The 19,480-nt window shown below is 34.8% G+C and overlaps 1 protein-coding gene across 3 annotated transcripts in view; it reads right to left on the reverse strand.

Annotated features, from left to right (window-relative positions):
* Positions 1-19,480, reverse strand: part of js (jiangshi) — a 62,527-nt gene that overhangs the window by 5,428 nt on the left and 37,619 nt on the right. For all 3 annotated transcript variants that reach the window (XM_073076855.1, XM_073076857.1, XM_073076856.1), the window contains exon 4: positions 901-1,051. In XM_073076855.1, the coding sequence (XP_072932956.1) occupies positions 901-1,051 (151 nt within the window). The remainder of the gene's footprint in view (positions 1-900; positions 1,052-19,480) is intronic.

A 19,480-nucleotide genomic window follows, 5' to 3' on the forward strand; every position in this document is an offset into this window, starting at 1 on the left:
GATTACAGATGTCCATGGGTAGCAGTAGCCACTTACCATCAGGTGGACTGCATGCCCGCTACTCCTATATTACATAAAACAGTCGAATAAACCAGTCGTGATCACTTAACATTGATTATATTATAAATGACGTCTATAAAATAATATGTAAATAAACAACGCTATAGATAACCTACACATTACCATGCTATAATATACACTATACAGGGTGTTTAATATTTGATTGAGAGCGTGGGCACTGATGCGTTTTAGATTGTAGATGCAGAGTACCTACACTAAGGTTATTCTGCAAGGTTGACTAAATTAAGAGCTAGTTTTAATTTGACCTTATATTTAATGTAATAATAATTTACCTACTTAGACAATAAATTATGGTTAAGCTAAATTATGCATACTTTACACAGATATTACCTAGTTAAGCGCTGTTAGTAATGAAATGTGAAGAGGACAATAATATTGTGACTGGAATAATATCATGGTAATAAAACCAACAACAACCAGCATGAACATTTGTAGAGGAGATCTTTAAATAATGTAAATGTGTACAAAGAAAAGTATTTTTTAAAATATAACCCTTAAGGAGACTAAGTAAGGGATATAAGCCTGTTTTAAATAGTTTAATACCCTATTTCACTTAAATATGACCTAGAAATTAAGATCTTACCAAATCATAATTGAATCTTAGCGCTAAGTATAAACGTTATTCTAAAACGTATTATGTAAAGTAAGTACCTCATACCACAGATTAATAAATAGGCTCATACCTGAATTTCTCTTTGTAAAAATGTGAAAATCTCTTCGTAACTTATAGCAATGATTCTATTAGGTACTGGTAATTCTATGGTGCTCTATGGTGCTCGAGCCACGTAATATTCTGAATACCATAAACCATCAACTCACCAATCAAAAGATTAGCATCATAGTCCCGTTCCGACATGGAGCAGTTGACCATGTACCAGTGGTCGCAGATGAGCATGCGCTGCTGGAAGAGGGTGGTGTTGGGGCATGAGTAGCTGAACTGCCGCCCGAGCGCATCGCACATGTGGTAAATCTGTAAAAAGATGTAAGCTAACATTAGCATAATCACGTTAATAAAATATAGGTATATTTAATTTCTGTCATCATTCTCAAAGAACGAAATGTCTTGCGAATCGGTATTAGGTAAAATATACTAAAGTAGTCCTGTCAGTTCCTGAAAATATTTTTATTCTTAGATGCAATCTCATGTTTCTTATTTTATTCTCCATGAGGAGATACACAGCTTATCTGACAATTATTGTCATTTGCAATATAACAAGAGATTTGCCATTGTAATCGCAAGAAAAGTTCATACATGTTTCTAAACAGCCTGTAGCTAGGTACTTACTTAATTACGCATTTTTCTAAAGTAAACATCAATCTTTATCTTCCGTAGAATTTTAATTTTACAAAATATAACAAGGTTAAGTCCCAATTAAGCGATTTAATCGTGACTAACGCATTATTTTTTACAATTTTTTGTTCATATAGGTACGTTTTTGTTATGCTTTTATTATGCACACATCTTCCGACAATTCAGGAAGAATTTATGATCGAAATAATTAGATTCTGAATTATGTGTGGCGAATAATATTACATAAAATTAGTCGGGGAAATATTGAGATTACAATTGTATTAAGATAATTATGTGTGTTAGTTATTATAAAGAATCATGCGTAAAGTATCTATACCAATTTGTTTACATTTGTGCGTTTAATTCAATAACGTTTGAGGTTAATGATAGATGTATATAGGTATAAAAGTCGATACATTATGTTTTGTTGTGTTTATGTTTTGACGTATTATGAATATTGCAAGCGAAGTTAAAGTGGCTAAATTTTGAGTAAAACGAATTTAAATTTGAATAAAAATATATTTCCAAGGTCCTAGTCGAAAATTAATAGAGATTTGAAAATTCAATTTTATTATAATAAAAAAAGCTTAGACAGAATAATATAGAACGAAAACTGAAATTAGACCTATTCTATTAATAAGAGGTTTTCAGGTTTCGTTTCGTTAGTAATATTAGAGTTGTTTTTATAAGAACTACATATTACATATGCATTTATAAACTTTAATGTTATTATTTACATTAAATAAGTATTGTTTTACGTTAAGTGTCGTTAAAACCGAATAAATATTATAGTAGCGGTATATTACATCACAACTCCTACAAGTAAGTATTTACATAACAACCGTTTTTGTGATTTCCGTATGTAATTGGAATCCACAATATCAATTATCAAATTACATACTACCTCGTAATAGTACGTAAACTTCGAGGAATTCGTTACATAACATGCAATGAATATTTGAAACTATGTAGTTAATTGATTCTGAGTATTAATTTGTAGTTATGCGTAGTAAAATCTGTTATTTGGCTTTTTAGTTGATTTTTACCTATCATTAGGTGTCCGCACATAAAATTTATCTATTTGAATTATTCAATATTTGTAAGCGATCGGTTAGTGAGACATTCGTCATTCTATTTGTAAACTCTTAGATATACAATGGATATGGATTTCTTCTTAAAATATTTAGATCTTAGTGGTACAACTATACGAGTATTTCGTATAAACATTAAGGTAAGAGTAGTTATTGTATGAACTTGAAATGACAGACATATTTAGATTGGTAGAGCGCAAGATCAAAAAACAATTTCGGTATACCAAGGACTTTGTTCTTCCTCATTCCGACATGTACTATTAAAACGGATCAAAATAAATAATATTACTTTAAAATATTATTCAAAGTTACTTGCAATTCACACTTACATAATATTTTGCTTGGTATATTTAAATTAGTCAACCGTCTCGCATTATTACAAAAAAAATGTTTAAAGGTGTTAGTTAAATTTGGATAGCTATATCACCTATTTTTACCTTATAAAAACAGCGATAAGTAGTGCCGTGTTCTGGTCCAAAGAGTGTGGTAAGGAAGATAGACATGGCAAGGCGTTCCGACTTATTCCTCAGGGGTAGCTTTGCATCTATGAGTGACGTCAAGAACTTGAAATTAGGCACTCCGGTATCCATTTCCTGCCGTAAAAGTCGACTGAAAGGGGTCTGGGGTTGCTGGTGGTAAAAGTCGGAGCCCAGGGAAAGGCTATGTGTGACATATTGTTGTAAGCACCTGAAAGGAGAAGTAGCTACCCAACCTGGTGACGCTCCCCAGGTACCGCGTTGAAGGTATCCCGCAAGACGGGGATCACCGAGGTATCACCGAAACGGGGAACAAACCACTTTCATATAGGTGTTACACTCATTTAATATAATTAAGGACGTCGCTCTTTTATGATTCTAGCCAACGTTTCCTTAGTCTGTCAGTGTTTTAAGTAGACAAGAAAAACGATGCGCAAAGTCACGCAATACATTACCTATGTAACTTAAAATAAGATTAAATTCAAGCAACTCATCAACACTGGCATCTTCACGAACATATTATTAAAGGTATATCAATTTATTAACCTATACTTTGCCTACTAAAGGTTGTTCGAAATGTTCTCGATGTACGAAGCACAATGAGCTATGCGATATTGATTAGGCTTTGTCAACGCTGCCTTGGCCGACTTGCCACGTACCTATAAGCTTATAAGTGCTTTACAGAATATATTCCAGAATTGTTTCAACAAACAACGCAATTGTTTTGAAGAATCCTTTGTGGTTTGGGAACGCCGCCATACTTATTAATTTTTTTTTATAATATAGGAGTAGCAGACGAGCATGCAGTGCATCTGATGATAAGTGACTACTGTTCCCCATGGACATCTGTAATCAACCCTAGATAGGTTAGATATTCCTACCTGAGGTCGGCCGTAGATGCGCCGCTATCCCTGAAGACAAAGCTGAAACGCCTCGAAAAAGATTGACTCCCTTACCATACCCATCAAATGAAAACGCAGCAGCACTTAACACTGCTGTCATTAGACAGAAATAGGTGTGGCGGTGGTGACTCCGGAGTCTAAACACAAAAGGTTCTACCACCTTCCAGCAGTGCTAAGGAAAAACCCTACACCAGGGATTTCAACTTGGTCCTCAGGAGTAGGAATGCATCTGTTGTCAAACTTAAATAGGACTATAAGTATTCCTGTTTGCAGTTTATACCAGACGTCCATGAGTACTAAACATTTACCATTAAGTGAACTACATGATCGTTTTTACAGCAATTTCAAAAACACTTGATTCTCCTAATGAACAAGGAAGCTATATTAATAGTAATTACGTTAAAAATAATCGTAGGACCTGTTTCTGCCACAAGCAGTCCTTGCTTGCAAATTGTCCGGTGTTCCGGTGTGAAAGTTGCGTTGACAAGCGACGCCGACGCGACGCCAGGGACATGTATCTAAATTCAGATGTTATGAAAGTAGCCTTTCATTTTGACCGTGGGAATCATGAAAATTTTAAACTAAGTCAGATACTATTGTATTATCGGTGGATCAATTGAAATGTATTATTTAAAGGAGTACGGATTCCGAACATAGATGCGTTGCCACTTTCTAAGACTAACATGATGATGGATGAGGTATATGTAAATCAGATGGCATCGCCTTTCCACGGAAACGCAAAATATGCTTCCCCGCAGAGATATCTAGGTGTGACGATGGCACCACCCCGGCGGAACTAGGTATAGGTATAGGTTCTACCTTCTTAACACTTTACACTTGCAGTTAGAGACTTGTGTCCAGCAATCCAGCAATAAGGTTTAAAAAGATTAATTAATAAAATTAATATAAACAATTTTCAGCTTCTAGAAGCTAGATAGATAGCTTCACTGTTACTCTTACTGTTATAAGTAACAATTAATTTAAAATTACACAAATGAATTCGAGACATTACAGATAATTCATCTTTACGACATTAGAAAGGATCTGAGTTTGAACTCAGGTCTCCAGAATGAGAAGAACTTAAAGACTACAAGGGAACAAATAATATTTGTCGAGGTATTTGGTAACTGTTTAGTCGTGATAATAGTACTACAAGCAATTTACTTTGCGACACATGTGGAATGTTAGCAATTAAACCCCGAATTGCGATTTCGCTAAGCAAGTAGGCTCGGCCCTTGAGGAGGCGTTGTCAAGCCGCCAGCGCCCTTGGCCCAGTTGCGAGGAATGCGTAGGGTGCTAACGGTGAGCTGGGTTCATCGTTTTGCAATAACATATCATTCAATATTGTTCTATCCTATTTTTACGGATAGAACAATATTGAGAAAAATGGTAGAGCGGTACGCTTTCCATATAGTTACAAGTAATAAGGTATTAATAAGATATCCTGTTATTAAGCGTACATCATCTGTCTATGTGTCCTACCTGTAAGCCCTAAGGCGTTAAAAAAGTTATTAATTTTTTGAGACCAAGATTCAGAAATCTTTTTAATAAAATTTCGAACGAAAAGTAGAAATATATATTTATTTATAAACATCGTTTAGTATGCAATAAACAAAACGGTAATTTAAATTGGAAATAATTGGTGATTCGCCGGTTAAGGGTGATACACCCTGGTGAGTACCAGGGTTAGAACCCTAAACCATTACATGCCGAAATCAAACCTGCACGCCACGGCTCATCGCTCCATACAAAGCTGTTCGAATCAAAGTTTTAACTTGACCTACATAAAGGCAGTATAGTCATTGTGCCTCATTTAAAACCTCAACTACACCGAAAAATAACAATCATCTCCATATAATTGCTTCCGTCCCACATCATCGTACACAGTTAATAAAGTTGCGTAAGTTTAAAGTTCAAGGTAACTCTTACTCTTTTTGGTTTTATAAATGTTGCTCTTCTCAATTAGGTTATACAGCTTTATTACATTGAGGTTTCATAAAAGAAGAGTACGCAGATTACTTCATAACTTTTTTTAACATTGGTGTTTTTTTATCACGGTAAAATTTAATTAGCATACCAATCCGCCATGAGACATATCGACGTCAGAGAAAGATGAATTGAGAAAGTCAAATGAATGACACTGAGCCTAGATCTCATCTAGTTTCAGCGCCGTAGCTAGAAATTAGCCTAATAGACGATTTCAAATCTATAACGTTTACGAGGCGTATTTTTCCACCAGTAATTTTGCTCATGGATATTTGTAATAAACTCCAGATACTTAGAGTCCCACCTGAGGTCCCGGGTATAACTTAGTTGGGGCACCTCGGATAAGTATGACGTTGACATAATGCACCTATTTCTACCTTATAACAGCAGTGTTAGGCGCTGCTGTGTTCCGGTTTGAATGGTGTGGTAAGGGAGACAGACTTTTCCGAGGCATTCCAGCTTAGTCCTCAGGGGTAGCAGCGCATCTGTGGTCGACCTTAAGTAGGAATATCTAATCCTATCTGGGGTTGATTACAGATGTCCATGGGCGGCAGGAGCCACTTACCACCAGGTGGACTGCATGCTCGTCTGCTACTCCTATATTATAAAAAAAAAATAAGGATTAAGGTGTGGTACCTTTCGAGTCAAAACATTAGACATACATATACAAGACCACACAAATGAATAACTCTTACTAATTAGAACATAAATATTCCATTCATAAATATTATTATAACTTGTAATAAAAATGCATAAACTATGTCGTATAATGAACATAATACTAAATTAGACAGGTGTCGTAGAATAATACTATGGTAATAAAAATCTTAGTATGCTGTATTTTTCTTTCCTTTTACATTAATAAACATTATCTCTCAAATATTCTATTACTTGTGATTGCGTCAGTGGTAAGTTCAAGGTGAGTCAAGTGGTTTAGTGGTTTAGCGCTTCGAAAACACTCTCACTTTTGTTATCGTCGTTAATAAGAAGCTTGGATATTAACGATATCACATTTTTATAACGTTACATTAAAGTAATAAGTGACTCATTTGATACTACAGTTTAAAAGCAGATGCGGGTAGGTGAAGTGGGGACGACACCTTGGCGGCGCTCGAATTAACAGAGGGCGACATTCTGCTCGGAGACTTCAGCAAGAGCAGTCGAATAACGGAGATACTTGTGTAGTTAGAATACTTCTAATCACTAGTGTGAACTTACTTACGTATAATTGTTATATCGTTATTCTGTACCGTTTATGTGACTATATTATTACATGACTTCAAGTCCTTCAAGATGAATTTGATTTTACTTTATTAGATGCTTTCGTGCTAGTTTACTTTATACGTAGACTTTTAGATCTACACGACACGACTAGACAAGGAACGTGACAAAATAAAATAATAACTATGTTGTCATGTATGGGGTTGGGTTAACTATGGAAATTAATCTTATGTATAAAATTCTCGTGTCACAATATTAATAACCGTACTCCTCCGAAACGGCTTTACCGACTTTCACCAAATTTTATATGCATATTCAGTATGTCTGAGAATCGGCTACTATCTATTTTTCATACCCCTAAGTGATAAGGGTTATTCACCCTTAACATTGTTTTATTTATATGGCAACACAACGATTGCCGGGTGAGCTAGTAATAAATAAATCTTTCTATGCAATATGTAGGAACGAATTTAAATCTTCTTAAAATAAATAAAAGTCATAACGATACCGCGCAAACAAGTGCCATTCTGGTTTGGAGGGTGTGGGAGACATACGTTCGAGGCGTTCCAGCTTAATCCTCAAGGTTAGCGACGCATATGTGGCCGGCCTCAGGTAGAAATATCTAATCCTATCTGGGGTTCATTACAGATGTCCATGGGCGGCAGTAGCCACTTACCATCAGGTGGACTGCATGCTCGTTCGCTACTCCTGTACTATAAAAAATACCTAATTTGGATTTTTTACCGATTAACTGCATGTTAACTAATATATGCATTATGAAAGAAATGGGTGTACCCATTATGAAACCCAAGTTCAAGGTGATTCTGACGATTTAATTTTACTTTCTCTTTCATTCAACATTGTTACGTATGAACGTTGAATATGACTATAACTGGTTGAATAGTTTGGAAGACTGGGATGGGCAGATTACGTAGAGGTCACGGTCATATGTTGATGCGTTAATCGCATTCATCGGTGACATTAATTTTATTTTAAATGCTTGTACAATTGTTAGTTGCTTGCGCGAAATTTGTATGTGTGTGCCTTAGTGTAGTTTAGAATTATTTTGCTCAATATGTGAAAATTATATTTTTATGTCATGGTAAAATAATGAATGAAAACTTTTTAAAGTAAAACTGCAGTGTTTATGTAAGGAATTATAGAGGTTAATTCTTTTAATAATCGTAAGTACTCCTATCTTCTGTTATTTTTGGTTCTTCTCTTAATTATTTAATTAATGATGTTATTGATGGAACCGATTTTTGATTTTGATGAAGGAACCCTAAATATTTGACCGAAACTCCTAGCTCTACAGTGTAGACAAACCGACAATAATTCTCTTACGGTCCATTATCATACATTAATTTACTTATACGAGTTTAAAAAGGCATTTATTTTGACATACATAATATTTATTTACATTATTGATCGATGTGCAACCCGTGTGAACGCCGCCTTATCTAAAAGTTCAAGGTGAGTCAACTAGCTTAGTGGATCGCCCAGACGCGGTATGAACTCACTTTTTACTCGATTCACTCTCGCTTTTGACCCGCTTCGAGATTCGCCTCGGTTAAACGCGTAATGACTAGCATCACGTGAATTGAATGTAGGTTAGCCTTTAGAAGGTAAACAATAAAAATTAAAATATTTTATTTAATTATAAAGGAATGCCGACAATTTAATTATATACGTTTATTGAAATATATAAATTCCTATATGCGTATTATTTTGCCTTTTGCTTCATTAAAAATAATTATTAAGAAAAACAAAGCTTCAGTTTACCATTTATAATGATGTCATTGAAGTTTCTTACAACTAGAGTCTAGTAAGTAATAAATATAAGACTAAGAGTAACTAGATTGTATACTCGTAAAACTACTTCGGCCTAATACATATTCAAGATCTATTAACTATCTATACTACGCAAAAAAAAATAGTCCTAACAGAATTTGTTTGTCTTTTGTAAAGTCCACTAACAATTTTATTTATTTTGAAGATTCCATTTAATAATTTTGTAGAGTGCTTAATTATCTTTAATTTAAATGGTCGTAGAGCCTTGCATGATAATTATGATAATTTCGTGAATTATCGTCATTTAAAAGGAAAATGATATTTACAATTTAATTACTAGAACACAAACAATTAAATACAAAAATCAAATTTGAATTTAAAATATGTAATTAATTTATTGCACAAAAATCAAACCCACTTAATATAGGTATGCTAAATATTGCGAAATTACAGATAACGCAATTCTATTTACTTAAAATAAGTAACAAATCACCCTAATTGTTATTCAGCACGAGCTCTACCATCCCACTTATTTTATGAGCGACTCTATATAGAGTTTGATTTGTATCTGTTTACATTTTAGCCTATCTCTACTTGATCACTAACGATCCATAACACAGTACCACCAAAACATTGTTTTGGGAACTCTTACGACATTATTGTCGTAATTTTGGAGCTACAAATAAGGAAAAGTTGGCATAATTTGAAATCATAGATAGCTATAGTCTGTAAGTGGTAAGAAATTCGGATTACAATTCGTGAGACCTTAGTTTTTAGGGTTCCGTACCCAAAGGGTAAAAACGGAACCCTATTCCTAAGACTTCGCTGTCTGTCCGTCTGTCCGTCTGTCACAGGGTTATATCTCCGGAACCGTAATAGATAGACACATGAAATTTTTACAGAGGATGCATAACCGTGGCAGCTATAACAACAAATACTAAAAATAAAATTGAATATTAAAGGGGGTCTCCATACAACAAACCGGTATTTTACGGCATTTTTCGATCTAACTCTTAAACCGTACTAAGAAGACGGTTTAAATGTTTACAATTCGTTTAATATTGTAACTGGTATTATAATAAACACAAATAAGAACCATAAAACGTATTTTAATATAGTTATTATAATTTCATTGTACGTTGTTTACGTATTATTCATCATCACCCCAACGCCATCTATTTTTGGGTTATATAACTAAGTATTGTTGAAAATAATAAAATGAATAAAAATAAGTCAAAAATAATGAATGGTGGTACGGAAGCCTCCATGTGCGAGTTCGACTCGTACTTGGCGAATTATTTCAGATCTTTTTCGCAAAATGTAAAATAGCAAATAAGTCTACATGATGATGATTACTGCCGCCTATGGACATCTGTAATCAATCTCATGTAAAATTACAATCCTACCTAAGGTCGGCCACAGATGCGTTTCTTCCCGTAAATACTACCTAAGTTGGAACGCCTGAGATAAGTATGTATGTTAGAAAAATGTGTGAAATTTGTAATTTATGAATGACGAGTATATTTTTAGCAAACCTAGCTTCACCGTAGACGGATTAACTAACGGAAAGTAATCACCAGCACTAGATATTTGCAAGTCTAGATGAGTCACCTCCATCACCGACATTGAATGAGAGCTCTTTATAAATCTTTTTAAAGACCCATGTCATAGCTTTCTGGGAACACTTCGAAACGAAGTTCATTCTAAACTTTGAACGCACAACGTGAAAAAGAAATTAATGTAGCCGCGTCTTTATTGTTTCGTATTCATAAAATCTATTTAAATACATTTTAATAAAAGGGTAAACGGTACCATTTTAAGTGGTCGTCATAAGTTTACAATACGTAATAAAATACTGTTTAGTATTCAGATAAAGCAATTTTGTCACTATATTGACGCTTAGCTTGTCGCTGACATAATTTATTGCAGTCTTGTTGGTGGTCGAACAAGGTAATTATCGTAGACGGTAACCTTGCTGTTATCGGAACAGTAGACCTATGTTCTTTTGCATCTATAAATATATACCTATGTGGATGGAAATGCAATAATCAGATTTGAAGGTGGTAGAACCCTTTGTGGTTCGACTCTGGCGGCACCACCGCCACACCTATTTCTACCTGATCCCAAAAGAGTTAAGCGCTGCTGTGTTCTAGTTAGAAGGGTGTGGCAAGGGAGACATAGATTTCCGAGGCGTTCCAGTTTAGTAATCAGGGGTAGCGGCGCATCTTTAGTGAACTTCAGCTAGGAATATCTAATCATATCTGGGGTTGATTACAGATATCCATAGGCGGCAGTAGCCATCAGGTGGACTGCTCGTCTGCTACTCACATATTATTTAAAAAATACCTTTAACGTAGGGAGTCATATCGTAGAATTTCGTATCTCTCCTGGGTAAAAATTGTTTAGGGAGATTTGCCAAGAATCGAACCTGAACCCAGATTCAGAACAATACTCTCGACTATAAAACACATCAAGGTAGATACTTCATTGCTTTATTTTAGCGCCAACATAATTTATCTCACAATTTCTGTCAGCAGCAATTGTCTCGACACAATAGGTGCGCCCGCGCATTCAAATATTATTACGCGGTAAACACAAGTCGTTGATGTCGCTGTAATTCGTAACCGCTGTTTGTTTAAAGCAGAGGTTCCCAATCAGTGGTCCGTGGGCCACTAGTGGTCCGCTGAAGCGAAAATGTGGTCCGCGAAGGATTTTAAATTTAGCGGGTGCTGAAAATAATCGATGATTTTCGTAGCTTTGAGTAACATTATTAGTCCTAGTATAGCCGAAGTACTGAAAAGTTGCAAACTCAAGAGTCACATTAAAACGAAATTGCAAAAGTTTATTCTATAACATTCTTGTTTTTTTTTTATGTACTTATTATTAAAGTTAAAACATAAATTTTAATTCAAGTTTAAAATTAAAGTTTCAGTTTGATTATTACAGTTTATTTTTATTACTGTGGTGGTTATTTTTATCCCTGTTAACAGTACCTAATGTCATAAAAGTGGTCCCCGACCAAGAAAAGGTTGGGAACCCCGGGTTTAAAGGGTGAATGTAAACAATTTTTGCGGTTGGGTTTGAACTGATCCTGCATCTAAACATTCTGAACCAACCAAGCGTACTCGTATCTCTATAATCTTATGCTACGTTATAGTCTCCACCCTACCTATGAAACAACATTTCTATCCAAATCTAAACAAATATTTCTAAATATTTAATGTTAATTAATCGTTTTCAAGACTTAATATATGTACATTCTATAAGAAGTATGGTTTTCAGTTATATTCGCTGCGATTGGCTGTACGTACGTGTTCACCAGACATGAAAGAAAACTTCGAAGAAGAATTATATCGTTAACATGTCCTACGACATTCACAAGAAGAAAAAGATGTATCCCATTTGAAAACTAACTTGGAACTCTCCGAATAAAATTTAAACCTTACCACCCCTTTGAAACAAAAACACAGCAGCGCCACTCTGTATTTCTCATATACCTACCTAAACGATAAATATCAACCTTATTTGATCTTACCTATACGAACCATCAACTTCACACAATTATCTCAGATTGACTAATCTACATGTACACCATATGTTTTCAAAAATTCCATTGCCTTAAATTTTCCTAACCATCAATCATTTAGTCATTATACTCGTACTTTTTGCTTACATTTAACCAGAAAAACCTATAATTGCAACGTATAATGATGGTCAAAGTAGTTTAATAATATTGTTTTAGTCATCTGTGGGCATCACAAGTTCGAAGGGTATAGAAGTGATTCATTTATGACTTTTATTAGGATTTAAGGACTTTAAGGGAATCATTATTTTCGAGTTAAAACATTTAAACAACTAATACCAAGGATGTTAATCCAATGACTTAAAAAAGAGCTTGAGAAATCATTGCTTTATAGACTAACATTAAAGCTTTCCGTAGGTAGCCATTCGAACAAAGTGATTGCAAATATTGTTATTAGAAACAAGATTATAAGTAAGGTCTACCTCTCCCCACTTTAGTTTAGCCATTGACATAAAACAATCAGAAGGAAAATTTCTTTCTAACAAATAGACCAAAGTAAAATTAATTTTCAGTACCTTAGCAGGACATGCTAAATGGTCGTCTTAATTCTAAAAACATTCTAAATGAGCAACAGTATGAACAGAGACAGAGAAAAGATGGACAGACAAATTCAGAGTTGCAACTTTATCTCATTATGGTACATACTACAAAGAAATTTAACTGTATATTACAGTAGATATCGACCGGACATGAAGAGTAAATGTGTTATCCACAAGCTGATGGTTTATGTATTTGGTGGTACATCGGTTCGTCTTATTGTCATTATCATCAACCCATTATTGTCATATTCTGAGATAATATTATAGAGTGGGTTGAAAGTTTTTGTTTGAAATTTAGTTAATGTCCGCTCTTTGTATTTTTTTGGTATATATTATATTACGATTGTCATGACAATGCATGACTTTGCATTTTTTTGTTTTCAAATCTTTTGTTGATGTTATTTTAATGTCATATCAAATGTCGCTCAAGCGGCCAACGCGTGGTTCTCATGGATGATATATAAAGTACACAAAAAATAGTCTAAAAATATATTTATAGGTCAGGGTCGAAGCACGTATTAAGATGTGATCTTACGTGTAGTACGGTAGCGTGTGAACGAGCCCTATTGTCTACTTGCCCATTATAAGTGTAGTCTTGCTAAATTATATATTTGCAAATATTTTTGTAATTACTACTACTACGTAATTTTGCAGGTCATACATAAATATAATATAATATTACTAGCTGACCCGGCAAACGTTGTGTTGCCATATAAATAAAAAAATGTTAAGGTTGAACAGCCCTTATCACTTAGGGGTGTGAAAAATAGATAGTAGCCGACTCTCAGACATACATATAAAATTTGGTGAAAATCGGTAAAGCCGTTTCGGAGGAGTACGGTAACTAATACTGTGACACGAGAATTTTATATATAAGATTTACGAATTCATACTAGTACAGATGGTGGATTGTCCTAATTACCCAACTCTACGTAGGAACAGCCTACTTGCCCAGCAGTGAGATAGTAATGGGTAATGATTACGAATGATAATTCTTTAATGATTACAATTATATTTAATTTCTTAATCATTTGTCTGATATAATTTTTAAAAATCCTGAAATATTAATAATGCCTTTCATTATTTATAAGTAATCATTGTGAACAAATTATAATACAACCTTTCATATTTACAATAAATCGTTCGGATCTTGTAACTTCTGAACAAATGGTCACATTTGCGTCATATTAAAAGAATTTTGTTTACTCAAGCTAACGGGTCATGACTTGAAAAATAAAGTCACAAAATTTGGATCTATTAAGTAGCACTGTGGCATCTTTCCAAAAGTTAGTCCTTCTGAGATCACTAACTCGTTAGAACATAGGTTTATCTAGAGACCTTGTATAAAGGTCTAATTTGTATGACAATGGATTTAAGTTAAGACTACACAGTGAAACGATTTTGCTGATCCAATTTGAGATAAAAACATAACAATATCAATTATCATTGAGAATAACATCACTATTATCATACGGAACACATTTAGAAGCCTAATAACAAAAAGGTCTGACCTCGGATGCTCACATTTTGTAAGCAAAAATATAACAAAACTAGCGCCTAAAGCAGAGGTTCTCAAACTATTACTTTTTTGTGGCACAATTTTAGTACTAATTACTTATTATTATTTATAGTGCCCTTTTCTCGCACTCTCTGGAAGTAGGTCGGCCAAAAATTAGATTTTTCTTTGACATATACTTACTCTATGAAAAAAATCGAAGAAAATACAGTCCTCTTATTTCTGGGCTTCGCTTCAACACCGCCATTTTGTTGGCTTTTTTTTGTTATCGAGGGGGAAACCTTCAAAAGGTATCCGGTGCCGTGGAAGCAACCCGAGGTTATGTGGGATTCTTACCGCAATAAAACTCCCCGGTGACCGTCCTAAACGCTACGTTGAAGACTCCGTGATCTCCATGGGAAGGCAACCGAAGTCCTCTAAGCGTCTAAGAGGACTTGTTTCTCTTGTCAGCCTTTAGCGCTCACAAGGGGACGTCATGCCACCACTTTGAGAAACACTTGTTCAAAACTATCGCAAGCTCAGACTAATCCTTTGAAAACACCTTGATAAATCAAAATGGCTGTTTCAAATAAATTAATCTTCAATAATGGCTCTTACCATAACTTGATTGGTTTCTATATATAAATGGCGATATTTCCCAATAAACATAAACTAGTCTAGCATTTTCATAACGTAAATTGGTGTATCATTTTCCAACTAAAATATTAATTAATTTAATTAATTTTAAATTTATATTCTATCGGGTTGTGTGCGAAAATTTGTGGAAGTACTAAAGATGTCAGTAAAATGTTAATGCAGTCTGCTTCATGCAGGTTAGGTCATGCAGCATAATTGCATTTAAATATTTAGTAAACAGAGCATTTATAATGCGATAAATATTTCCAGAAATACCACGCAACCGCAATACAGTCAAAGGCATACATGATCAGCTTAATTTGAGATGTCCATTCATGAACGTAACCTATAACATCATCAACCCATTACTGTCCTACGGGGCATGGTTCACCTCTCAGAATGAGAACGTTTAGATCCTGGTCTACCGCGCTGGTCGAGTGTGTGAATGGTAGACTATAATACAATTGAGAACTCTTTTTACAAAAATCTTTCAGGTATGCAGGTTCCTTCATCGTTTAAGCAAGTGATAGTTAATTTGTACGCACATAACTTAAAAAAACAGAGGTGAGTGCTTAGGTCTCAAACCTCAGTCCCCTTTATCACTACTTAGGTCATGTTCACGGGCATTTGACTTCAGATGGAATTTTCAATATCTATTTGTATTTAGATAAAGGGTTTAAATAAAATGGTAAAGTTGTTTGTATAAATTATTCAGATGGCTGAACAAAATAACTGCCGTAACTTTACGTAGAGCACAGATTAGTAAAGATACTTCGCTGCCTTAAAATTGAATGAAGCCACAAATGGCTTATTAGTAAGTTCTTTTTTTGAATTCTTGACAAATAAAAAAAATTATTAGAGAAAATTTACGAATAAATACCGAATACTGCGTAATTTACATAATAAATAAATATTTATTTCAAATATTTTAGGGACATTTTAGCACGGAGACGTGGCAAAACTTTTTTACGCAACTATTTCAATTCTCAAAACTGGGTACATTTTCTTGTTAGGAGTGAGTAATCTTTACTAATCTATGACGTAGAGAAGACTAATTTAAATAAATTTAATCTTAATTAAACTTTTTATGTGACAATCAAAATTAGTCTATGTCTAGTACACAGATTAAAAAGATAATATAAATGTAGATTATTATCTTCGTAACGTATTTTTATTCACGAAACATTGACGTAGGCAAATGAATGCACTTTCAAACGGGTACTGATTAAAATATAATTAAAAACTAATTACTTTGAGAACTAAAACATTATATGTAACGTTCTTATTAAGTTTTAATAATCAAGATCGCCCGCTAACATTTTGTTTATGTCAAGGATTTTGTATAAGCCGTTTGCGTATCCAAATCTAGGGCTGCCAGCCTAAAATACTTAGTATTGTAATCCCACTGGCAGAATTTCAATGCATTTCTCGTATATTCTCTATGTTTGTGTAACAGTTTTTTTATATATAGGTATCATATTTAAATAGAAAATGTGCATCCGTAAGTGGCTACTGCCGCTAGGAGATGTGTGAAATCAACTCCCGAAAAGATTAGATTCCTACCTAATATTGGCCAGATACGTTGCTAGCCCTGATAACTAAGCTGGAAGGCCTCGGCTCAGTATATTTCCTTTACCACACCTTTGATAGTGAAACACAGGAACGCTAAACACTGTTGTTATTAGGCAGTACTAGATGTGGCAATGATGACTCCGTAGTCGACCCACAAAGGGCTCTACACTACAATGTTAATGAGTCATGTGAAACAGTAAATAAATAATATATAGTTATGAATATATGTGTGCAATTATATTTTTTGTGGAAACCCTAAACGAAATTGTAATCGTTTCCCATCGGAGGCGGTCATGTGATCTTTATAAACAAAACTCGTCTACTTGTAATTTGTCTGCATTTTTAATATACATTTATCAAAATCAAACCTATCTATGCTATATATATCATTTGTCAATGTAATATGCCTTGGATTCGAACCTCGGACCTCAACAAGGATGATAATAAATTTCACGTCTATCACTGGTATTTGTAATCAATATAATCGAACCAAAATCAAAAACAACTAAAGTTGTTAAAAGATAAACAAATAAATAAGTACATTAGCAAATATTCGACTACACTTACATAAGTAGCTACATTTAGTATCGCTTATAATTAGAATCATTAAAATAATGCGAATCGTAATTACTTTCGACAGATGTAGGTACAACTGTACAATTTTGTAATTTATCACTAACAACTATAATGAATAACCGTTTGTCTGTAATGTTATGTTATAATGCTATTATTTTTTGCTGTTATAAAACATGTTTTTTTATTTTTTTGTCATGCCATGGGAGTGACGCCGGGTTATGTGGGATTTTTACTGCACTAAAACCCCCCCGGTGGCCGTCCTCAGCGTTTGGTGGAGAACTCCGGGATCTCCAACGGAACACAACCGGAGTCCTCCCAACGCGATGCCCTTCTATCGGGCTCTGCCCTTGGGGAGCAATTTACGCTCCTCTCACATACCCTGGTGATTACAGCGATATGCGACCACACAAACCGCTGTCCTTCCCGGGGTCGCTTTCTGGACGGTTTGAGCTCCCACTCTTGCCGCCCGCAACCCCGAAAGCCCCTTTTAGTCGCCTCTTACGACAGGCAGGGGATACCGTAGCCCTATTCTGGTCCCGGTACTACAGGGACAACCACCGTTACACCTATTTCAGCCTAATATCAACATTGAGACGCGTGTACTTAAATTTTTAATACAATGTATAAGCCATTCTCCATTTTACATCTGAACATCGACATTTCACTTACAAAATATACGATTATTTTAGTGCAATGACTACAGTAAAACATAATTGCTTGCGTAATTGTCCTTTCCTTTCTAGTATTTAGAATGGCAAGACATCTGTTGCTTATTTTATGACACATCTTTCAACCATAACTTTGAGTGGCTTCGAGTATTTCGTCATTCGTCAAAGAGAATCGGAGTCATAAATAATGATATCGTGTCCCATATCGCATATATCTTGCGTAAGGAATATCGCACGAATATATCACATCGTGCGTGCAGTAATTCGCGAAATGTCATTTTTGACAGTTTTTTTAATGTTCCCGTCACACCGATTAAGCGAAGGATCATTGCTTACAGCCTTGTGTTAGTTTGTCAGGATTAAATAAATATTCATCACCCTTACATACAGAAGATATATGTAGGGTTACAGAGTGGATGATTTCAAGATTTTCATACAAAAATTGTCATCCCACTTCGCACGAACAGAAGCATTGACAAATGGCATATATTTCAGATTGACTTCTACCAATTGCTACTTACAGTACTTACTGCCAATAAAAAAATTACTACCAATAGTTAAAATTTCCCTGCGTCATATGTATGACTGCGCATAAATAGGGGCGGCATAAGTAAGGGCGACAATCTTTCTTCACTTCACTTGATGGTCCTGACGGTCAATACAAAATTTACAATACATTCTTATGAAGATCAAATCCTGAGCTGCTAGCTCGCTGGGATGCTCGGTGGGAGCAATTCTTTGTGCTTTATATGTCGAATTATCAAACGAGGCGTTCGTATTTCAGGCACGCACAACTCCCTTAATTTTTTTACAAATTAGTTAAGAATTCTATAACGGTTCTTAAAAATGTTTGCAAATACATACCTACTGCTGCTGCGGACATTTAGTTAAAACTATTTAAGACGAATAATCCATGATATGTTACTTTCTTAAACTCTAAACGGTTTAGGCAGCGTACGCAAAGGCACAGATTAATAAAAATTTACTACGTAAGCCAAGGCTCGAGTTCTTGTGACTTACTTCATACTTATCGGTATATTAGAAACTTAATACACGGTAAGGGTATATTAGAAACTTATCGGTATATTGAAGGTGGTAGAACACTTTGTGGTTCGACTCCGGCGGCACCACAGCCACACCTATTTCTACCTAATAACAGCAGTGTTAGGCGCTGCTGTGTTCCGGTTTGAAGGGTGTGGTAAGGGAGACAGACTTTTCCGATGCGTTCCAGCTTGGTCCTCAGGGGTAGCGGCGCATCTGTGGCCGACCTCAGGTAGGAATATCTAATACTATCTGGGGTTGATAACAGATGTCCATTGGCGGCAGTAGCCACTTACCATCAGGTGGACTGCATGCTCGTCTGCTACTCTTATATTATAAAAAAAAATAGAAACTAATCATAAACGATATCATTGTAAAGTTACACCCAAACCCAACTAGAATTTGTTGGTACAAAAAGATAAAAACATCCCTTCTACAAAAATACAAAAATCCATCATCGGAAATTTTCGCTTTTATAACATCAATAAGATTGAAACCAAAGATAAGAGTTGTTAATGAAGCAAATTACTG

Source organism: Epargyreus clarus, unplaced genomic scaffold (assembly GCF_041222505.1).
Source record: "Epargyreus clarus isolate Ecla_fem2 unplaced genomic scaffold, WU_Ecla_fem_2.2 ptg000009l, whole genome shotgun sequence".
Lineage (NCBI taxonomy): Eukaryota > Metazoa > Arthropoda > Insecta > Lepidoptera > Hesperiidae > Epargyreus > Epargyreus clarus.